Source organism: Galeopterus variegatus, unplaced genomic scaffold (assembly GCF_000696425.1).
Source record: "Galeopterus variegatus unplaced genomic scaffold, G_variegatus-3.0.2 Scaffold911, whole genome shotgun sequence".
NCBI classification, from domain to species: Eukaryota; Metazoa; Chordata; class Mammalia; order Dermoptera; family Cynocephalidae; genus Galeopterus; species Galeopterus variegatus.
Window position 1 is genome coordinate 124,603 of NW_007727022.1, and position 24,088 is coordinate 148,690.

Here is a 24,088-nt window from a genome sequence, read left to right on the forward strand (position 1 = left end):
TTTTTTTTTTTTCTTTTTTTTTTTTTTTTTTTTTCTTTTTGCCCTCGCTGCTGTCTTGGAAACGGAGCGCTTTTATGCTCAGTGACTCGGGCGCTTTGCTTCAGGTCCCATAGACCGAAGATCTGGGATCAGTAGCTCACGTTGCTGGAGACGTTAAGGGATTTTTCGTCGTGCTTTTTTTTTTTTTTTTCCTGGGGGAGTTTGCATATTTGTTTCTTTTCACACTGGCCTTAAAGAGGATATATTAGAAGTTGAAGTAGGAAGGGAGCCAAAGAGGCCGATGGCGCAAAGGGTACGTATTAAAAAACAATTGTGGAACTCAAATATGAGATTAAATTGAAACGTGGCTAAAAGACACTGCTAAAAAGTTTCCTTATTTCTCTCTCTCTTTTTGAATGAGGCTCCTAAAGCCGTGGCCTAGAGCAAGAGGATTTATTCAATGCATTTGTGGACTTATGTATGCTACTCATAGTTGTTAATTCAAGTAATCAAGTTTTCTATAGCTTCCTAATCAGCAGCTACATAAATAAAAATACAAGCTTGAGTAGTTATCTGTTTGTTTGTTTTTTTAATGCTAGATACCTAATGCTAATTAGATACCTAATTTGAGTGTTCAGGAATCAGAAGTTTAAAGCTCTGTTTAAACTAAAATAAAAGCTGAAACTTCTGATGTGTTATGATTACGCTTATCTTTAATATCATTATAAGTGTCTAGCTTTTTAAGGCAAATAACTTTGTCATAGTTCAGCGGGTTTTGTGATCAGAAAACATTCATCTTTTAAAAGTAATTTAATTTGCATGAATTTTTATGCAAAGTAATACTTTGCGAGTTTTTTTAGATAAGCCCTGTACTAATTGGATACTAAGCACACAGCTACTGACTTTAAAAATGCAATACTAATTTCCCCAATATTTCTATTTGAATGGAAATTTAGTGAGAGTAAAGTGAGACAATGACAACCCATCTGAGGTAGTTTCTTAAAAGAAAGGGGTCTACAAAAAGCCTTCCTTGCATAATTTGTGTCCTGGCCCTCAAAGCCCTGTTTGCAAAAGAAAGTTACTAGGCTGACACATTTTTCTTTACTCCTTTGGTTCAGGCAAATGTCAGCGTTCATCTAAACTCTTTTCACACCTCTGGCTTTAAGGAGATGAAAGTGACAATTCCTCTTTTCTTTGAAAATCATTTCACTCTTGGCGCCTCCAAATCTTGGGAAAAGAACTTGCCTGGATGAAGCAATTAGAAAAACATAAATAGCTAAATTTCACACAAAAAATAATGATAATCTGAAAGTAGTTTTTCTAGAAGAAGAAGATGGGGGGCTATATGTGCATTTGCTCTTAATTTGTTTTAAACCTGATGAGTAACATTTGCCTCATTGAATTCTAGTCTGGGGAGAAAGTTCATAAGAGTTTTTTTGTGGGTTTTTTTTTTTTTTAAATAGGATATTAACTGCTTCAACCATAGATAATTCTAGTCTGGGGAGAAAGTTCATAAGAGTTTTTTTGTGGGTTTTTTTTTTTTTTAAATAGCATATTAACTGCTTCAACCATAGATTTTCTTTAACTTTGGGGGGAAATTGCCCAATTCTAAGTTCAGCTCTAATGTACAGGAGAAGCTACCATTCCTTGAGTTTTGCTCATAAGGGGGTCAGTTAGTTTTGTAAAATTTATCAGAATCTGTCTTGGAAAGCAAAGGAAATGCAGTGTCTTGCAGGAGGACTGCCTAACCTTATGCTGGCAGGGAAATAAAATGAGAAGCCTGTCTGAATTCACGTGCTTGGCGTAGCTGTTCCCGTCCTAACTTTTTTTTTTTTTTTTTTTTTTTATTCCCCCTGGTGTGAAGGGGCTGTGAAACTAGGCGGGTTTGCTGCACTGTCCTGGCACGTTTTATTATTGTGATTTTGAATTTCCTCCTCCAGAGACATGTACGTTGTACCTTCTGCCCTCCAGGAGAATGCTTCCCTTTCTTTCCTTCTTTTTTCCTTCCTTCCTTCCTTGCCAAAGGATCCTGAATTTTCTGAACTACTTGGTAGGGACACAAGTCAGGGCAAGACCATTCATCCCAGACGATTCTTCCTGAGAATCCCAGAATTTTTACTTTAAAAATTATTTTCGAAATAAGAAATCTCAGCTTTAGAGATGGAAGGCCACCGAATTCCGGGTTTGAAGGATCCAGCTGGTCTGACCTTATGTAAGCTCGGTGCCCTGCCGTTTCCCCATTAGCCGGCCTGGCCTTCTGAACCTTCTTTCTCTCCTGTTTGTCACGCAGTACGACGATCTACCCCATTACGGGGGCATGGATGGAGTAGGCATCCCCTCCACGATGTATGGGGACCCACATGCAGCCCGGTCCATGCAGCCGGTCCACCACCTGAACCACGGGCCTCCTCTGCACTCGCATCAGTACCCGCACACAGCTCACACCAACGCCATGGCCCCCAGCATGGGCTCCTCAGTCAATGACGCTTTAAAGAGAGATAAAGATGCCATTTATGGGTAGGTACAATGGGCTGCAGGTTAAGTAGTTGAGACGCGATGCTTCCCCTGTTTCCCTGTGCCCATGGTAAGAGGAAAGTCAGAGCTCTCTGGAATGGAGGTACATTTTTGGTGACTTTTCATTCGCATTGCATGGAGAATTTGGGAAGGCGGCCTGCTATCCTCGACACCCCCCATCTCCATGCACATTCCGTTCCTGCCCAGCGCCCCGCTCTACCGCGGCGGTGCCTGCAAAGGGGTCTCAGTGCGGGAGAAGTTGCTTAAAGGTCCCTCTTACCTCCTCAGACTCCCGCTCAGCGGAGTTGGAGTCCTCTCTCGCTCCACTTCGCCCGGAGAGCGTTAGGGGTTTCTAAATGTAGGCGCCTTTGTGTTGGAACGAAACTTTTTAGTTTAAGGGGAAATCTTTTAAGCCACTGATTGTTCTGACTTGCTAAGTTTACTCAGCAGCCGTATGCTGGCTCTGCCACTGCACAATAAAATCAAGGGAGGATAGTTGCAGGTCAGGCTAAGGGGAACATGTTTTGCATTTAGGGATTTTGACCACTGAAGTCAGGGAGAGGGGCTCTGTCTGAATTCTTACAGACGTTAAGAAACTTCTAGATGTTTTAGCACTTTGCAGTCAAAGGCGAAACCTGCAGGATTATAAAGTAAATGCGGGGTGCTCTCCGGCCAGAGTTTGTTTTCCGGCAGCGGTTTACTCCGTGTTCTCCTCGGCCATTAGAGCAGACCCTGGACTAGGAAAATCCTTTGAAAGTCACTTGTTTCTACTGTGTACTGACGGATTTGGGGACCTTTTTTTTTTTTTTTTAACTTTGCAGCAACTTTTGTTTCTATTTATTTCTTTTTTAAAAATCAGGCAACCCTGACACTCCCCGGCTGAAAAAGAATATCTTTCTGCTTTATTTTGTGGTCCCTTGTGGGATGGGCTTGTTTAAATCCCAGCGTTCTCTCTGCAGCGTTAACTGCAAATGGTCTGGACTCCAAGTCAGAGCATTTGGGGAAGCTTTGAAAAGGACCCCAAACTGTTAAATTCCCAGCTGGGCTGTGAGAGCTAATAAAAGACTTGAGACACCTCCTTGGGCATTAGAAGAGGCTTTTCTCTCTCTCTCTCTCTCTCCCTCTCTCTAATGGGCTGAGACAAGCGACATCTAGGCCCCTCGCAATACTAGCTGCTTGGTCACTCCGCAGAGACGAAACGAAAGGCTTTACCGCAGGAACATTTGAAGGAACTTTCCTTGGGGGTCAGTGAAGGCCATCTGCGAAGGGAGGGGAGTATGCAGGGAGCCCATGAGGAGCCTCTCTGCTCTCCGAGGCCGTGGGGTCGGGATCGGTAGGTGCAGCCTGGTGACAGTCGGTCCCTCGGCCATAGAGGTGCTTTCCCCAAGTTAGCTCAGCGCCTGCCACCGAGATCCCCCAAGCCTTGGGCTTCGCGCGGCCGCCTTGGAGGAACCTACATGAACCAGCTTTCCCGACCCCTACGCGCAGAGCCTTTCTCCTCCACCAGGTCCTGGGTGTGCAGCGAAGGGACGAAGGCTTGTCGGGTGGGAAACTTAATTCAAAATGGCTGCTGGGACTGCTTGGGTTTTATTTGTAGCAAATGTTGCCAGTTTCTCCGGCCCGATAGGCTGAACCGATCCTCAGATACGGTCCATGGCTCAGGGCCTCGGACTTCAGGGCCCTAGGAGGAAGGGGAGGTGAGCAGTCACCTGGACGGGGGGGAGGAAAAGGAAAAACGTAGGTGACAAAATCAGGGAGGGGGTCTCTGCTTCGAGCTCCTTCGGCTGTTTTTCTTGGGCGCCTTTTTTACTGACTCGGGACTAACCATTGTGTTGTTTGTGACTGTTGTATTTTCTTGCAGACACCCCCTCTTCCCTCTCTTAGCACTGATTTTTGAGAAATGTGAATTAGCTACTTGTACCCCCCGCGAGCCGGGGGTGGCGGGCGGGGACGTCTGCTCGTCAGAGTCATTCAATGAAGATATAGCCGTGTTCGCCAAACAGGTCAGCAAAATGAATGTTAAAAAAGTAAAAGAAACAAAAAAGACCCCCCCCCTCCCCAACACACACATCCAGGACATTTTCAGAAGTAGCCAGCAAATAGTCCACCCTAAGCCATGCCTGTTACATCCACCCTGAGATTTTCCTCCTATATGACTGCCTGTTTGCGGATAATTTAAAGTCACCCACATTCATACCCACTCACCCTCCCTAAGCTAACGCAGAAAGCTCACTCTATCAAAAAAAGAAAGAAAAAAAAAAAGTCAGGAACGCCACGCGTTGTAGCTGCTTTGGACTTGACGAGCTGAGCAGCGTCCCCGAGAAGCGTAGTTGCTAGCAGAAGTCAGTCTGAGCTCTGGGCTTGTTTTCGGCTTATTTGATGCACATTGAAGTGTTCCTGAGCAGGATGAACTCGGTGTCACGGAGTCCCTCCCGGAGGTTACATCCTACCCCCGACAGTGTAATCAGGGCAGAAACTAGGAAAGCGACCAGATTTCAAATTTTTCTTTCTCTTTTCCCCCCTCCCTCTCCCCTCTCTTTCTCACTTGTATTTAGATTCGCGCAGAAAAACCTCTATTTTCTTCTAATCCAGAACTGGATAACTTGGTAAGAGCGGATCCTTTACGTCCCTTCCCCCATCTCCCTCACCCCCCCCCCAGCCCCCCAGTACCCTCAGCTTTGCTTGACCAGCACTGAGGTTTCTAGACCAGTCTTCCCGTGGCTGCAAGTCTGCTGCGAGTGTTTCCGTCCACGGACAAGTGGTCCGGGACAAGATCCCGGGGAAATGAATTTATCTCCAGAGGGGCCGGCCGAGCCGGCGCGGGGGAACGCGAGCTTTTGTTTTTTATGACAGCCGGGCCGCGCAGCGCTAATCAGCGCGGGGATTTATCTCCGGGCCTGTCAGCGTGTGTGCTTAAACTTTGCGGACTTCCCAGCCCTCAGAGTCTCGTCACGAGGGCAGCGACCGGGCAAGAGCCCCCAAACAACCAGTTTGCCTGAAAGGTGTGCGGAAGGCAGCGGGAAGTTTGCAATGTGAAAAGCCACAATTTGGAGGCTATTTGGAATGTTTTCCATCCACTTCTTTCAAGGAAACATCCCTTCCAGTGCTGTGGCCCTTTGGGGGGTGGGGTGAAGCCAGTGGGACTGAGAAAGGGGAGAGCCATGGGGGAGGAGAGTGTTTATGATCCCCACTTAGATGCTTTGTTGTTGTTTTAGCTATTTTTTCTCCTTAAGAAATATAAACCTCTAGATGGTACCCAGTCGCTGCTATTAAGTTTTAGTGTTATTGCCATAAATCAAAATAACTCTATTTACTGGGGGGGAGGGGGTGGGCTGGAGATCTAGAGCTGTGACAGCCAATTTTCTGCAAACCAGGAATGGGGTGCTCATTCTTTTTATATCTTTGCAGATGATTCAAGCCATACAAGTATTAAGGTTTCATCTGTTGGAATTAGAGAAGGTAATTTCTCTAGCCTCTTTTCCTTTTTCTTTTCCCTCACCCCCAAACACACAGGGGGGGAGGGTTCAGAATGGCTGAAGTTCAGGCTTCTGAGACATTTGCATAAATGTCTTTCTTGCTGGTAATTAGTGTCAAGGCCAATCTTAGCGTCCATTTCTCTTCGCAGTTTAATTACAATTTCAGCCACTAAAACCGGGATCACAAACGCCCTAGCCTTGTGTTCATTCTTAATACCTTGCTGGCTTTGTGTAAATAGTTGCAATTCTGTGCATCCCAGTTGATGTTTAGAATGCTGTTGTGAATTTGCTTCACAGGTTAATACCTCTGTGGTCTCTTGTCTTCCTCTTCCTCCTCTTCTTTGCTACCTCTGAGGGTGAGAAAAGTTTTGTTTAGTTTTAGTGAGTTTCTGGAAGACTGTCTGAGAGCAACGGCAGGTCAGACACAGAGGAGAGGCAGAGGGGGAGGAGTAGGAGCGGACAAGGAGTCTGGAGGAGGTGGTGGGGGAGGCACATTAAACGTTTTGCAGAGACAAAGCAGAGTTGATAGTTGTGTCAATTTCTTGAGTCTGAGAATCCTGCACACACCCCACCTTCACACTCAAGAAAGGGTGTGGGATAACATGATTTTGCTAGCTGTTCTATAAATCTCAGCAATAAAAACTTAATGCATTGTAATTCAAACTAACATTAAATTGCAAGCACACTGGGGTTTCCTGTGAATTTTTGCATGACAGTGATGCCTGGGGCCTGTAAGAGACCTCTCCGCTTACACCTAAATATTTCGAAGCATTCTTCTCCCTTTTATAAAAAACAAAATCAACTTGAGAAGTTATTGTGGTTGTAGGTTTTTTCACGTCATGAGTACCGGCAACTTGATTTCTTTTTTCTTTTTTTTTAAAGGAAGGATCCTAAAATATGCTCATTAGGGATAAAAACCCTAATTACAAATGTTACAGGGACTTGGGTTATCAGGCTATGCCACCATAGTACAGGTCCTTTGGAGACTATATATGTATATGTTTATACATATGTGTACATTTTATATATAAGCATATATATAAAATATTCACTTTTTTTTTCTTAGATGTGTTGGAGAGGGATTTATGATAAAGTAACTGGATGAAATTAGTTTACCTTAAATGTCACCCACACAGGTCACTTCTCTAATGGCCACAGCCCCAGGAGCAGATGAATTTAACACGGGTGTTGAATATGTTGTAGCCTGTGAATCATCTTGTCACTGTCAATTTTCTGGGATATCTCTATTTTGTAAGAAAAGAAAGTTATTCCTAATTCTGGATGCGTCTAGAGGTCTCTGGAGGACAATTGCCCTGTGTTTCCCCTATTTGGAAGTTTAGATCTCACAAGGGGGGTGGATTGCACTTGTCAATGTCATTTATGCACTTCTGATTATATTTCCATTTTTTTATTTCTGTCATAATGTAGGTACACGAATTATGTGACAATTTCTGCCATCGGTATATTAGCTGTTTGAAAGGGAAAATGCCTATCGATTTGGTGATAGACGATAGAGAAGGAGGATCAAAATCAGACAGTGAAGATATAACAAGATCAGCAAATCTAACTGACCAGGTATGTGCTTTTCAATTTCAACATCCCTGGAAAAAAATCTGTATGCATATTGCTTGCTGGGTCACTACCACCTCCTTTTATTATTTGCATATGATTAAGTCTCTTTTAGATACATTTCCATCAAAATGAAAATTTTTGAATAATGTGGCTATTATTGCTTCATTAAGGCTGGCTCTGGGATTCGACCTGGAGAGATGAGCTTGTAAAAGCTTTGCTTGCAAACTTGACCTGTTTCTTGTCGCTTTTAATTTTTGTCTTTATTTTATTTACCCTCTATAATAATGGGAGTGTTAACTGCCAGTGACCGCCTCTGATTGTAGGGCTTTGTTCGGGATCATTTTTTCCCCCTTCTATTCGGAAGAAAAGAAAAGTGTAGGGTCTGCTTATTTCTTATTTTATTAGGAGTAAATCCAAGATAGGTGGTCTAAGAGAGACAGTGAGGGTTTGAAATCTAGCAAATGCTGGCTATTTTCTCCCTGTCTATACGGTTCATTAGCCTGTCTTGTCAGTTTTCCTCGGCCGAACGCTTCTAGACCTCACTGAACATCGCTTTGTGCGGTGTTGGCTGCAAGCTCGCCCATTTTATTGTACTTAATAGAAAAAATAAGACCAGGCCGAGGTTATAAAAACAGATAAATATGGACTTTTCTCCTCCTCCTTTTCGCGCAATCTGCAGCTGGTACGTGCTCTGGGCCCTCTGGGTTGGCAGTTTTTGGAAGTGTCAGCGTCACGGGTACCCCCGCGGCTCCCACAGTGTGGAGGGTGGGGGACCTGATGCGGCCTTTGCTCTCAACTGCGGGCCTCTGCTTGTTGCCCCCTGCTCTCCCGTCCTCCCACCAGGGCCTTATTCCGCTGCGTTACTAAGTGTGGACGACTTTTATTTGGAGTTGCTGGGAGGATTTCTCTCTCTCACCCCTACACCATCTCTCTCTCTCTCTCTCTCTCTCTCTCTCTCTCTCCCCTCTCTCATTCTCGCCTCTTTCTCTCTCTCTGTCTCCTGTTGTTGCGTCATTGGCTTGGTCCAAAGGAGTTGCAAAAATGCAATGAAAGTGAAAACGTGAGGAGTGAGTGAGATGAAACAGGGCCCAGGACAGCTGTGCCGCGAATTGTTGCAATGCGTCTACAGATCTGAATAGCCGGTCTCCCCCCACCCCCACCCCCCATATATAAGTGAAGGCCCAGAGTTGTTTCTCTGACTTGGTACGTGAGTTTCGTCTTGGGGAAAGAGATCAGCCCGCCTTTGTTAAGCCAAAGGCCAGCTACTCCTACGGACTTTTCTTTTGCAAGCTCTGCCATGATCACTGTTGGCTAGCGTCTGTGTTGTATAGTCCCTTGCCGGAGTGCCCGACACCTCGTTCTTGGTGTCATATTGAGATTTTCTTCTCTCAACATCATCCTCTTAAAATAAATTCCCAGCTTGAATTTCTCTGGGTAACTCCGCGACACAGGCTGAATTTCTCCTTTGCCCATGAGGAGTGCGACTCAGGCAGAGCAGAGGCTTTAAAAGTGCCGGTGCGCCGAGTCCTCACTATTGTTTGGCCAGTTGGAAACTTTCGGCAGTGTAGACAAGTGCACAGAACCCGCAGCGTGCGCAATCCTGGCGCGGCCGGGCAGAGGTGGGAAAACTCCAGGCAGCTCTCGGCCCTGGCCCCGCGGGCTGTTAAATGCAGAGGAACACTCGTATAGCTGCTGTTGAATAAAAATTGTAATCCAACAAGCCTACCTAGAAAATGGGATTCAAAAAGCTTCGGAGTGCCGGGTACATAAAGCTATTTGAGCAAATTACAAGAATCGCTTAGGGGCATGAATGAAATCAACACCTTAATTGCCTCCAAAATGAAGATTTATACTCCATTTTCTCAAGGAATCATTATTTTATTAAAGTCAAATATAAAAGACCAAAGTTATGGGGGGCTTTGGGGGGGAGGGGTGCAAAATTGATGTAACATCATTGAGTTCTCCCCTTACGCCGTCCGTAAACTTTTGTTACCCAATGACTTTAATTTGAGATATGCACAGATTGACGTGCAACTGTATTGGGTAAAACTTCGAATTTTATTCTTCTTTCCCACCTATAAAATAAGAATCCTACATCCGGTCCCCGCCGTTTGAGAGTAGGCTTCGCAGCTTTGGCTGAGCTCGTGACCTGTGTGCGTGGGCTCGGTGTGACCCCCCGGGCTCGCCAGTCTCAGTTGGTCGGAGGGCAGCAAACCCAAGTTTGTTCTTTCTAACTGCCTGGCTCTCGGGAGCTAGGAGAGAGTGTGCCTGGGTCTGGATTGGGCAGGCGAGCGCAGAGCGCGGGGCGCACGCGGTTCTGTGGCTCGGACGCGGGTGGGCTCCCCGGCCCTAAGGAGACGCGGAGCGAAGGACCAGGCATCACGGCCACACCGTGGGCTCCAGTTCTCCCGAATGGAGCCTGCTGGCCTGTCCCCGGGGGCGCGGAAACCCTGGTGCGGCGCCCTGGGGACCGGGCCCGAAAAGATGGCCTCTCCACCTGTCTGCGAATGCGGCCCAGCCAGTTTGAGCCTTGGCAGAGGGGTTGCGCGCTGGGACTGGACGCTTCAGGTGTGGTTCGAGCGCTGGGCCTCGTTAGCTCATTAACCCCTCTGTCTCTAGAGCCTGCTGGCGGCAAGGTTTATTTTATTTTACTTTTTTTCCTCGGAGGGCGCGAAGGCTGCCACCCGCGCAGGGACCTGGGATCGACGACTTTGATAGCAGCCGGTTTCCCTGCGGGCTAAACAGGCGAAATCCACTTGGCCTTGTACTCACAGTGTTGTTGGCTTTTCTTTCTTTCTTTCTCTCTCTCTCTCATCAGATTAAGACTCTAGTAGAAACTGTTATCTCGTCCTCCCCTTTCCCTCGCAGTTGCCCCCCCCCCCACACACACACTCGGTCTTGGAGGCCTCCTGGAGGTCCCATGGCAGGACAGCCACCTCTGGCCGGCCTGGGCCTCCTGGGCGCCCTCTCCCGACCGCCGCGCTCCGGGCTGGGCACTGAGGCTCGCGACGCAAAGAATGCGGGCTGGGACAGCAAAGAATGCGGAGGAGAGACCGCTTTCCGGCCTTGGCGTGGGGTTAGGGTCGGGCTGCAGCCCCGGAGCGGACGGAGCTAGCGACCATGGTGCAAGGCGTCGAGAGGGGAGTTGGACCTGGTTGGCAGCGAGAAAGGATGCGGGCCTGAGGGTAGGCGGGTAGCGTGTTTGGGAGGCCCATAGTGTCATTGGAGGTGCTGAGAGGGGTTAGGCGGGAAAGAGCCTGGCCACCCAGACGATAGCAGATTTTAGGTCGCCCTCCTAAAGGAAGATGTCGCCTTCCTTCCCAGGGTTGTCTTTTGCTCGCTACTCCTTGAACCTAAGCATTCTCCACTCCAAGAATGGGTAGGGAGAGAGTGGAGAGAAGAGCAAAGACCCCCAAGGCCACCTCCTGGAGTGGCCGCGCCTGCTAGTAGCTAGCTGAGATTAGCTGGGCCTGTGCTGGGTCACCAGCGGCGGCCCTGGTCCCTCCACAAGCAGCGGGAAGCAGAGAAATGGTCCCTTTGGATTACAGTTTTTATTCAACAGCAGCTCTCCGGGGGGTCCTCGTCTGAATCTGCATTTAACAGCTCCTGCGCCAGGGCTGCACAGGGCGTCCTGTCGCGTGTTAATCCAGATTTGTCTCTGATGTCTGGGGAGAAGTAATGTGGCTGGAAGAGATGGAACCAGAAAGCCACGCTCACCAGGCAGGTTAAATGCCAAGTGCTTGCGGGCTCCCAGGGTAGGGGTAAAGTGGGGTGGGGGGCGTCCGCTGGGGCCCGGCAGCCCAGGCTGGAAAAGGCAAGGACGCAGGCCTGGGGATCTGGGGCAGACCAGGGCCAATGTGCTTTGGTTCCCAAGTAGCCCTTAGAACTCTGGTGGCGATTGTTTTATTTCAAAAGTTCGGAATGTTGTTTCTAAACCATAGTTTGGGTTAAAATTCTTAAAACTGAAGTAGGACTTCACTTGGAAACGCCACCTTCTTTCAAAGTGGGGTGGGGATTCTTCCGAGGGAGATTTAAGCTTTCCCTTTGGAGGAGATTTTATGGTAAGAAAAGGGTCTGGGAGGGCAAGGAATAACTTAATGTCCTTCACGGATTGAATCTGCTGCTTTAGAAACACATAGATGGGGCCAGCCGATAGTTACTGATACTAGAAATGTCCGGGATTCATTTTTCATCTGATAACAAAACGACATAAACAGCGGGAGGCAGGAAAATGGTCCCCTTGTCAGGTAGTTTGTTTCTAAATGCTTACATTTGGATACATTTTATTTAAGTTGTAAATACTTCATAGGGTCCCACTTAATGCGTTGATCCTGGAACCTCTCACAGGCTTTGCAAGTGAAGGAGTCTTAGCATCATCTAACCTTACTTGTTGTGGTGGTGGTAGATCATGTGGTGTATTCTTAATTCCTTTTTTGAAATATGTGGAAGGGAAATGATGGCAAGATTCTCTTTAATGACTAAATAATAAGGTGTTGACTTCTTGTCACTACACTAGCTAATTGGGATGTTCATACTAAGCCTTTTAGTTCTTAGTATCCTTTGAATTAAAAGTTAGTTGTTTACCAGGTGTGTTTTTATTGTTACTTTCTCACTGACTTTTAGTGAGTATTTATGTGTGAATTTCAGAGTAGGGATGTATTGATTCTTAAAAGAGGTACTTATAAAACATTTTATAACAATACGAAGAAGTACGGGACATATAAAGATAGGTTGAGAGCAATTATGCTGTTAAATGTCTTGAGATCCAAATGCTAATACTACAAAAATTGTTCCCTTTTCATAGCTCTTCTCTCTCTCTCCCTCTTTCAGTGGAAGTCCCCAGTGCAAGTTCCGTGGTTAATGGAAAGCAATGATACTAATGCTACCTTGTACAAAGTAAAGCCCCATAGCAGTAACTATTGTTCAGTGATTTAACTAGCTTTGTGGCAATAGGTCACTCAAATAGCAATTCCTCTCCCACCAGAATGACTCCATTGCTCACCATTCAGAAATACATAGAGTAGTTGTTTGTACTGTAGCTATTGGTCCTAACTTAGAGACTTGTATTAGAAAACATGGAGATGCTTAAATCGTAGAAAAAGAACAGGAGGAGGAAAAATTAAAAAGGGATTAAGATGTGGGCCCTGCACTCAAGAAAGTAACTGAAATATGCTATAATTACCCAACTTTAAAAATAAACAACTTTTAAATCATTATGTTTTCAAACATTCATATGTTTAAATTTTAAAATGTTTGTCATAGTTCAAAAGATTTAAAACACAGCTGTTGCTGGGTAATAGAAGGAAAATTATGCAGTAAAACTCCATACTCTTAAAAAACAAAGTAAAAACTTATTTTATAAAGGCCAAGCAGATAGGCTAAAGAATTACCATAGGGCCAACTATTGTAAAACTAGTTTACCTTCCTGCTCAGGTGGAGTTGAAGAAACTGTGAAGAATACATAACAAGTTACATTAAGACATTTGCCATAAATGAAAATACTGTCAACATGAATTCAAATGAAGTATTTTCATATTGGTCATGTTATGCTTTCCACTGCAACAACAATGTTTTCTTATGAAACATGAATATGTCAAACAAATGTGAAATGCTAAAGTTTTAATAAATGATCATTTAATCATCAAATACAACCCAAGTATGTATATAGAAAGTTTTAAAGTAAAGGAGGCATACAGCCAAATTCTTATAGGGACCAGCAGGGAAATGATCAAAAAATGAACATGAAATAAGATTTCCTGTAAGAAGGTCTATAATTCAATATTATTTGACTACACTGTCAGGGAAATAGTTGAAGCATAGTAAACTGATACCATTCGCAGTCATTTTTTGTTACACAGTCTTAAATGTTTGCAAGTATAGCATTTTACATGGCCTTTTTGGATTATGGTATCTGTCATATTTGTATCAAAGTAGTACTTGAATTTATGTTATAATTGAAGCAAAAAAAGTTTGCCATTTATCCTGAGTGCAAAAAAATAATATTTAAAAGCTAAATCAGAATTACGAAAAAGGTATTTTTTTACAAATAAGGAAATAAAAATAGAAAACATGTGACACAGTTTATCTGACAGTTGTGCAGATGTTAGACTTTCAGGTTTTCAAAATCCCAAGTAAAACAATGCTGCTATAAATCATGTTCAGTTTGCTGTGCTTACTCAGCAGGAAACATGAGGCTATAATACCTGTTTAATAAGTTAGGGTTTAAAACACTTAAAATACTGTCTCCCAATTTAAGTTTTAATAATAATTCCAAAATTTGACTTTTGGGATTCAGTAAAAGTTTGGATATTTTACTATTCTCAACATTTATTAATGAAACTTACATGTATTTGACCCATTTTTAAAAATTCAAGCACATGAGTATGTCTATGTTGTGTAAAAGATAAAAGAACATCTTTACTGCCTTAGTTTAACATGCCATGATTTCAGGATTGTAGGAATTTGGGAAAGCTTTTTGGAGTCTTAAACAACCTCTCTAGGAATTATACCTACATTGGGCAATTGCTGGATTTCTCACACTTATAAATTTGACATTTTAATAAATGGTATAAAGGATACTGTGTGAAATAAGGGAGAATATATTCATTTAAATATTTGTTACTAGAATCCAATTTCAATCAACTTAATGCATTCAAGTGCACAGAATTAAAGCAATTGGCAATACTTTACTAGATTCTCTCTGAACACTCTTTTGCCAAATAGTGTTCCATAATCTAGAAAATATGTTCTTGTTAAAGGAAAATACAAGAGCACAAATCTTTTGAAATTATTTTATATTTCTTGACTTCTTGGTTCAGAATTTTAAAAATTTACTATAACATAGCATAAAGAGTTTATTCTATGATGAAAAAAGGCTTATTTTGACATTTATTGAATAATACATCTGTTGTTTATTGGTGTCATGAGCATATACAGTCAATTACAAATTATAGCCAGAACTAAATCATTTACTCTTTTTAAGATATGAAAGAACAATGTTATGACTTTTCCATAACACATGTGCCATTGCATATGGCAGAAACTAATGGAGGATAAATAAGTTGTAAAATTAAATTTTACATTATTTACAATTCTCAAAAATACATTTCTACAATTAATTCTTCCCTTGACACTTTATGACTTTATTTACAATTAACAGGATTTATACTCATGAGATAAAGAACCTTGAGAGTGAAATGTTATGGTTCTTTAAAAAACTTAAATGAAATTATATTCAGCCACAGAAAGGAAATGCTGTTACTAGTAATAAGTTTTCTAAGTAATACTTTAAAAATGACCGCAACCTTTTATAAGTTTAACAAGTTTAAGCAAAATCTTATAGTTGTGCTACTGTTTTTATTTTGATATAATACAAAGTCTTAAATGTTACTGGAAATGCTGTTACTAGTAATAAGTTTTCTAAGTAATACTTTAAAAATGACCGCAACCTTTTGTAAGTTTAACAAGTTTAAGCAAAATCTTATAGTTGTGCTACTGTTTTTATTTTGATATAATACAAAGTCTTAAATGTTACAATGGGTTTAAACATACATTATTCTGACTCACTTAGAAGATAGTCATAAATCAATAGCTAGCATTCTCAGTGATATTAGAATTATTCTCATACTAATATATGACAACATTCTAACGTCAGTACCTGACAACTTACGCTAACTTAAAATAATTGGTTTTGCTCATGAATTTCCATTTCAATAGATTTTTCCTTATACTTTATGACATGGTAGCATGTTTATTATTCATTAGCTGTAAATATCTGGGTTGTTGATTATTATGTAGCAAGACAGAACTGTAGTTCTTTCTTTTTCTGATCACTTCTTTTCCACTGTTTGAAAACCTTCTATGCCTGATATTTAAACTTGAACTAGTTTGCTAGCTCTCATTTCCCTATTGGAGTATCTTGTGGGTTATTACCCATATGTGGGTTTATTTTCCTGAGAAGATTTTAAAAAAGTTATTCGCTTTAAAATAGGAATGAATAGAGCCCAAAGTCATCAAATATTCCTAATCTGTACTTGATGATTAGGTGAAAAACTGAAAACTGTCATTCTTATTTGTGTTCCCTAGAGCTGTGAACACTTGATATTAAGATTCATATCAGTCCTTTTGTGTTCTTCCTCTTAAGGCCTAAATGTTTGTTTTCAGTGACTGTATTCTTAACTGATAGTCCATATATGGTCCCAGACCTCCATGATTTGCATTTTATTCTAAATTTGCATTCACATTATGTCCCACAGAAACTCTTTAAAGTGAAGGGTGTTTATGACTATCGTGAAACTCTGCAAAATGAAGTTTGTAATGAAATTGACACAGCCATCAAAAGGACAATGAAGGGAGAGATTTGATGTAAACCCAACGTTTTCTTATTCCATTTCAACTTGTAAAAGGCTTATTTCTCTTCTTTTAAAAATATTAAAAGCTGAATGGATAAGAATTTCTTTGACAATAGAACTCCTCTTAATGTCTCCATAACTGTTTGGATGTGTTCTTGAACGTTAATTTAATTTGATAGACAAGCTATAATTAACTGTGACCTATAGTGTTTTCTGTTATTCAGAGATTATTCCTTAATGATTTGAAAACAATTTCAAACTAACTGGTGAACAGTGTCTGAGTTTCTAAAGGCACTTACACTATTTACATGAAGTGAGTTGTTTTTCTACAGGACTTGAAAAGGGAGATACTTTGGAGAGGGGAACTAGCAATTTTTACAATATAAGGTCATAGCAAACTAACTACGGCAGGTGGGCTCTTTTTGGATTTTTTAAATATGTAGCCATCCTTTCTATTTAGTGCAATGTTAAAGTTATTCTTACTGAAGAAAAATACTCTATTTCATGGAACAAGAACTCATACGTGACATTTTAAATCTAGTTACTTCACTAATCATAAAAACCAGCAATAGAGAGAGAATTAAAAACGGTGGCAAATATATAACATGCTGTTAGCTATGATGGAAGAGTCAGAACAGAAACTTTAGTAGTAGAATTAAATTGGGCATTTTGGGCTAGTTGGAACATCTACTTGTAAGTTCCCACCAAATCCAGAATTGTTTTAAAACCTTCCTTTAAGAACATTTTACTGTAAAAAATTTTGCGATAACTTTCCATTGAACACTACTTTGATTTGAAATTGTTCATTCATAGGAGACTTAATCTCATGAGTAGCCACTCTGCCCTTCACTCATGAACAGTTCAGATAAATGTATTATTTATTTACATTCTATGATATACATTATTTATGGGAATTATGCTGTAAATCTATAGAGCATATGAAATTTATCTTTGTGAGATAGGGGTAGCATCTCTGCCAAAAGTGGTATAGTCCTAAGTAGATAACAAGGATTACCCTCAGTGTACAGATAAATATCATCTCTTATAGAGTCATTATGTATTATATTTCTTAGCTCCAGACGCAAGTGCCTTTTGCTGTTTTCATTTTAATTGTCATAGTTTTCTTGGCTCCAGATTCTAACAAAGAGAATTAGGAATTTTACATTTCAAATTGATCTTGATGATAAATTATTATGTTTGAGAAAAAGAAAGATATTGAGCAACAAAATCATTTAACCCCTTCCTTTCAGCATGCTTTCTCTATCCCTAATATGTTCAAAAATTTTCTGAGAAATATATCAGCTGTGTATTTGGTAGCTTGGTCTGTCTTTTCACTGTATTTTAGGATTTTATAAGCTGTGTTTGATAACAAAATTACCAAGAAAAATATCAGACTCATTTTGTCCTGTACCTCCTTGCACAAAATAAGAGAGACATGTAGACTGTTGTGCTTGTTCTGGGCATATCAAGTGTATTGTTGGTGTTCAAAAATTTTTTACTCTAATAATTATTCAAATCCGGTAACAATCTGCATTTGAGTGAATATAAACATTTTTATTCTGGAATTTGGAATTTGCAGCAACTCAATTTTATTTTCCAGATTACCCCGCCATTTCAATTAGGTGCATTGTTCTTCGCTCTGCTGTTGCGACATTTTAAAGGTTAGCTTGCCATCCTAATAGTGAGTTGTTGGAGTGTTTAATATTTATTGAGGGCATGTAAAGAACATGCCAATAGAGAAAGGGGAGAAAAAAACATTGACAAATCAATCATGGGACTTTTCTTCACTTGTAGTATTCTTCGAATACCCCAAATTCTCTGTAACTGTTAAAATAGTAAGAATGGCCTCTAGAATGATAGCCTTGGGTATAGCTGATGAACGGCATTCTGATTAACTGTAATTCCTTTAAAAGTGCACAGTGCAACTCAGTGTCTTACTTCTGGAACTCAGAGTTGTTTTAGTTCATCTCTCCATTAAGCATCTTGAAATATAGAGAATTTGGCCATTCTACGAGCCAGAAACTCAAATTAAATTTCAAGATGCTTTGAGACAGATCTCTCTGATGATTGTGCACAAGGTGAATAACGAAGGAAGGGGAGTAATCTTCTTTCCACCTTTAAATTCAACACTGTCAGAGAGAGTAAAGATTCCAAAATCCTTGAGGAATGACAGATACTTTAAAAATAAAGTTGGATTGAAAATATAAAAAGCCAGAAGTAGTTCTAAAAAATAAAAAAATAAATAAAAACCACAGCAATTAGAAAATATCCTATTGGTAATTATCAGTGGAAATCAATCGTGAATGTAAGTTTCCATAATTCTTTTATTCAAACTATAGGGCTATAAGGTAGTAGAATAAAACAAGACTACATCTTAGCTGAATTTTTTTTTTTCCTTCTTACACCAAAACTGGATTTTCTGGCTTGAGAGTTTAGAAGTAGAAAAGAGAAAACTTCAGAAACATTTGAGAAAAACAATTAGGTATGCTGATTGTAACTTTTAGTTACACATTCTTTTAGGCCCTCAGTGGTCTAATAACACATATACAATTTAGAGTTCTCACCTTTGAATATAAAGTTTGCTGTGAGAAGGCAAATCACTTCAACTTGATAAGCCTCAGTTTCATAATCTGCAAAGTGGAGACAATAATAGCACCCACTTCATTGAGTTACTGTAAGACCTAAATAAGAATACATGTAAAACATTTTGAATAGTGAACCCCCCACAAGCACTATTTTAAATAATACTTTATTTTCTCATTTGTATTCTGCCCAGCCTTCAACAACGTAAATTGGATTTGGAGAGGAAAGATTGGGTAGTGGATGACAGACATTGGTTACTGTTGTTTTACAGACATTTTATAATCATTGAGCTTAAGAAAAATACCATTTTAACCTTTATTATGAGAGGTCATAATTATTCTGATTTCCTCATAGTATAAAAGGAGACTGTACCCTCAGATATCTTGCTGAGATAGTACAGTGAATCACAGCATATTTGCTCTTAGGGTAAACTTCAAATAACATTTGCATATGCACCTTGTGCTAAGTACTTTTCCCCACATTTCTGAGTGCAAATGCTTCATGCTGAGATCTCATTGCTTACAGAGTCTTATTATCTGCTTGTACTCAGGACACAATGTTTTCTGCATTATTGAATGTTCTTTTTGCTAGGATGCTTGCCTAGAAAGTTTGTGGTTTGAAGTTGTTTTATATAAGACACTTTTGAGTTTATTTTATCTTAATTTGTTTGCAGAACAAGAAGCACTGATGCTAAGTTACAGATGTAATATAAAACATTGGAAAGCAAACGATCTTATAAAAGGGAATTTATAACACCAGGTATACTGGCATGTAATTTGCTGATCCTTCACTGAGTGCTAAATAGAAATAATAGAAAATAACCTAAAATTCAGCTGAAAGTTCTCAGTAGATAAATGAAGAGTATGATTTGAAATATGTAGGTATAAATATTTGAAAATATAGTGGTGCCAGTTGGATTAGGATTTTTTTTTTTTCTGTCAAACATTTAATTCTATATACTACAGTTCATAGGTATGATTTCAGGAGTAAAACCACATAGTGTCATTAAAATCATTAAATACAGGAGTTTATTTTTATTAATGGTATGCCAGCCATAATACAATGACATAGGAAAAGGAAAGATTATTCCCACATAAGTAAATACTTTTACTAAGATTCTTAGCATAATGAGGCTTTACCTTCTGTTCTCTTCATGAGATTTTTCTCCACAAAAAACTGCTTGGGAGAATTTGAACATTCTGTGCACTTGAATAACTTCTAAATTCCTCATCTACACTTTATTACTTGCTGGTTTTGATATTTTGGTAAAACTCATTGTCAATTGCCCTATGGTTGTCATTATTCTTTTTCCTTGTAATGTGTCTGAATGTACCCCATGTAGAAGTCTATATTGTTTTCTTAGACTGCAGTGAGGTCACCATGGGATGGTGTTAGCACTGATTCTCAAAGTAGAGAAATTGGGCAAAAGGTGTCAGTGCTATGTAGATTTTTATCAGGAAAGCCTTTTCCTGGTGTTGTTTTATACCTGCAGTCTTTTGCTTAGCATTGTAGATTCACTTTTAATTTCTTGGATGAATTAATTCAACTATGCTGATTTATAAAGTCCCAAGAATGTCAGCATTGAGACCTAAAAGATACCAGGCTGTGGGAAAGTAGGGCTTAAAGCAGCATTGGGAAAGTGTCCCATGTTGCTAAGTCTGAACTTCCGAAGGTCACTGCCCTCCCCGCCTGCCACAGCAGCCAGCTCCTGAGTATTGAGAGGAGAATGGACCATGGATATTTGCAGGACAGTGGGCAAAATATTCAAGGACTAGTAGATTTAAAAAATCTAACCTGACAGCAAAGCTGCTTTGAATTTCATTACAATGTAATCAAATACACTTAAATTCATTTTCCCCACATTCGTTTGCTTTATGCCTCATGCACATGGTGCGTGTACGTTGCTGTGTGTGCGTGAGTGTGTATGCACGTGTGCATATGTACATCCCTCTGTGTCTGAACCCAGGCTTCAGCGATTCCTGGAGCTTGTACAATCACTTGATAGAAAACTTTTCATTTAAAGATGAAATTACTCCCTGGAGAATTTTCACCAAAGGTAAAAAAGCACAAAAATTCTTTTCCTCCTCTCTGCATGCCTCATTACACAGAGATAGAGGATTCGGTGTTTGAAAAATTATCATTTTTTAAGTTTTATTTGTGGTATGTGAGAACTGGGAAATATAGAACTCAATTTAACAGATGCTGTCTCTGCTTCCACAAATGACCTACCACTGCTATAATACTATTTATCATATATACATACAACTCAATTTAACAGATGCTGTCTCTGCTTCCACAAATGACCTACCACTGCTATAATACTATCTATCATATATATACACACACACACACACACACACACACACACACACATATACATATATAATAGATAGAGAGAAGGCAACACACCAGAGCTGCTTAGCCATGAAGGTTTTAGAAATCTACCTCATTTGATGCTGAGTTAGATGCACTTCTGCTGTGTGTAAAAGTTGCTGGCCAGTAACAGCATAGCAAGCGCCATACCTAAGAGATGTCTGGATAATCATTGAGATGTGTTTCTAGATGACAGTTCCACAATGGCAAATGTGGCAGGCCTGGAGCTGTGAGAAGAGGAAGTGTTCTGTCTGGTGAGAGCCACAGATTCTGAGAGGGGATGCTGGATTTCCATTGTCTTACCACTAATTTACCATCTGCCCTGAGTCACCAAAATTACCCCTCGGGCTTCTATTAAGTGGAGTAATAAGCACATTTTATCGCAGCATTAAAAAGGGGCTCAACAAGAGCCCTGGCAGGCCTGCAGACTTGGCAAAGGTGAGGGGGTGGGGGAGGGGCAGGAAAGGAAATGGGGAAAGGAGGAGGGCTGAGGAGAAGTGGGATGGAGCGTGCGAAGGAAGTAGCCTTTGAATACTTGGCTTCTCTGTGGGAGGTGAGTGTGGGCCCCCATCAGGGACTGCCTCAGGCCTCAGGCACCTACAGTCTCTGTTCCTCTCTGTGCTTTGTCTCCTTTTAGTGGGACAGTGTGTGGACTTAGAAATGGTTTCTCTAAGACAACGTTTTCACATCCAGACCATTCCCCAAAAGGTGTTAATGTCACTGAATCCACAGCATGCATGCACACTGAAGTATTAATTTGTAAACACTTCTGGCATTTAAAAATATCTAAGAGCTTAAAAGGTAAGAGAGCAGTTTTACTCTGTTAAAAAAATAAATAAATAACCAAGACAAAACAAAATATACTGCTTGAACATGTTGTGGTTAAATTTTACTTAATAATTTCCACGGAGTTTTAAAAAATCCATATAAAAAATTTTACTTCCCCTGCACGAATTACCTGAATTTGAAGTTAAGTAGATATAGCTTCAAGGGAATATGTTTTGAGAGGAGGAGGCCTTATCCAGGGCTTTAGCAAATTGCAGATGCTCTATACATGGTGGTTGAGTACATTGAATGATTGTATGGTATGTTTTGGATATCAAGCAGATGCAAATGGGAGCCCCCAAGAATTTCAGTAGGAGTTTCAGCATATCAGACTTTAAACACTCATACATGAGAGAAATCAGCACCCCCCACTCCCCAGCTTCAAGTACATGCAGGTAAATATGAATACAATTCTCACAGCAGGACCTGGACCCCTTCTTTCCTCCTCATTTCTCTGCGCATGAGTCTCTCTGGTCCCTTCCCTTGATGGATATCATTGATTGAGGGGTGTATAAGGAATCCTATCTGCTGAAGTTATGTGCCTTTAAGGATCTTGAGCGACACTGTTTAGACAGAGTGAAAAGTCAAGGGGTGGGGGCTAGTTAGATATGGCCCCCCGGGCTGTATGGGGTGTGACATTCAGCAATCCCATGCCCTATGCTGCATGGACAAATGCAGTAATGCCTAAGTGCAGAAATGCTTGTGTGCAGGTGTGTACGGACATGGGCAGAGATGGGAATATGAGGGCATGTGTATACATGAGCGTCATGCGCGTTGGCTCATTCCCTATGTGGACTGGTGGCTCATGATCTGAAGGGACCGAATTGTTCACTTTCAGAGATAAGCCAGTTCTATTAGGCCACTAGAGATCATTTACTAAAGAGACCCTGGTGATTTGAGAGAGTAAATGCATCTCCCCAAAGAGAAAGCTACCTTCTGATAGGTGCAGACTGACTTCAAATTTTGAACACTGTGATTATTTCATCAGTTTCTCCATAGCTGCTAGCTGACATCTTCAGAGTCAAGACAACCAGGCTCTCAATTATCCACCTTTTTGAATAGGACCAATAAAGTAGAAGTTTTGAGAAAAAAGAAAGAAAAAAACCTACTTATTTTTGGCTTAGAAAAAATGATTCTGGCATCATGTTGATGTGATGAATGACTGACTAAGAAGATGTGTCAAAGTACTTTGTATACTGTAAAGTGATTTATAAATATTAGGTATTAAATTAAACTTGATGGGGTGGGGAGGAGCAAACTACCTGTTAAATCATGTTATTCCAAGGTGAAAATAAGATCAGTTTGCATTCCCTGAGCACACAGCAGCTGGGAGATAGCCCAAGGCATCCTAAGCCGTGTGTGAAGACAGCTCAGGTTAACTATTATTTCCAGAAGGTCTATATACTGAATACACCTGTATGTAGATATTCCAGGGTTGACCAGGCCAACCTATGCTGTTGCATTAAGAACTACAGTAGCTGCCATTTATTGGGTGCTTGCTGCATGCTTGGCAATTTACATATGTTATACCTACAGGGAGTACTTTTTATTTCCATTTATAGATTAGGACATTAAGGTTTAAAGAGGTTGTGACTTGTTCCAAGACCATGTAAGTGGCACAACCGGGTTTCAAACAGGGATCTGTCTAGCTTCAAATTATCTTTCTTTTGATTGTGCTATGCTGCAACTAAGTATAATATATTTTTATAGTGGTGTATGTTTGTGTGAACACAAGTATGTGAAGTGTTTTTAAGTTGTATAAATTCGTTTTCAGATGTTTCGTGATGTTTAATATAGGAGATCACAGTATTAGGTGACAATTTAACACTGAGATTCCCTATAAATTACTTAAGTTATTCATTCATTTATTTAAAAACCTATTTGTATCTACCATAGGACAGACATTTTCCTCGGATGGAGGACAGAAGGATGAATAAGGTAGTCTAGGACTTCAAAACACTCATAGTGTAAAGTTGTAGACAGGCACAACAGGTCACCACAAAGCTATGAGATGGTGAAATGTTCAGAAGTCTGAACGAGGTGGTCTGAGTGCTCAGGGGAACTGAGCCTCATTCATCCTGGGGACAGTGTGTGTGTATCAGGGAAGGCTTTCTGGGGGCGGTGATATGTAGACTGTGTTTTAAATAGCAAGAAGGAGGTAATCAGGGGGTGGGGTCAGACAGGGCAGAGCAGGGCATTCTAGGCAGAGGGAAAGGATGCACATGGGCCTGGAGTAATAAGCAGCGGAATATCTGCCAGAAATCACACGCAGTTGGGTGTTGCTGGAGCACAAGAAACAAGGAGAGCAGTGGATACTAGTCTAAGGACCTCAGTTTGTATTCTCTAGGCAGTAGGTGGCAGTTCATTCTTTGAACAAACATTTTCTTTTCTTTTTTTTTTTTTTTTTTTTTTTTG

General features: G+C 40.9%; 1 protein-coding gene across 4 annotated transcripts in view; it reads left to right on the plus strand.

Moving 5' to 3' along the window:
- The window catches only part of MEIS1 (Meis homeobox 1), a 130,111-nt gene that overhangs the window by 2,714 nt on the left and 103,309 nt on the right, over positions 1 to 24,088 (plus strand). Inside the window, exons 1-6 of one of the 4 annotated variants that reach the window (XM_008573366.1) lie at positions 46 to 292; positions 2,270 to 2,496; positions 4,355 to 4,496; positions 5,049 to 5,099; positions 5,902 to 5,952; positions 7,398 to 7,544. In XM_008573366.1, the coding sequence (XP_008571588.1) occupies positions 281 to 292; positions 2,270 to 2,496; positions 4,355 to 4,496; positions 5,049 to 5,099; positions 5,902 to 5,952; positions 7,398 to 7,544 (630 nt within the window). In that variant the 5' untranslated portion in view covers positions 46 to 280. Of the gene's footprint in view, positions 1 to 45; positions 293 to 2,269; positions 2,497 to 4,354; positions 4,497 to 5,048; positions 5,100 to 5,901; positions 5,953 to 7,397; positions 7,545 to 24,088 lie in introns of those variants that run through there. The other 3 variants (XM_008573363.1, XM_008573364.1, XM_008573365.1) reach the window with 3 other exon arrangements.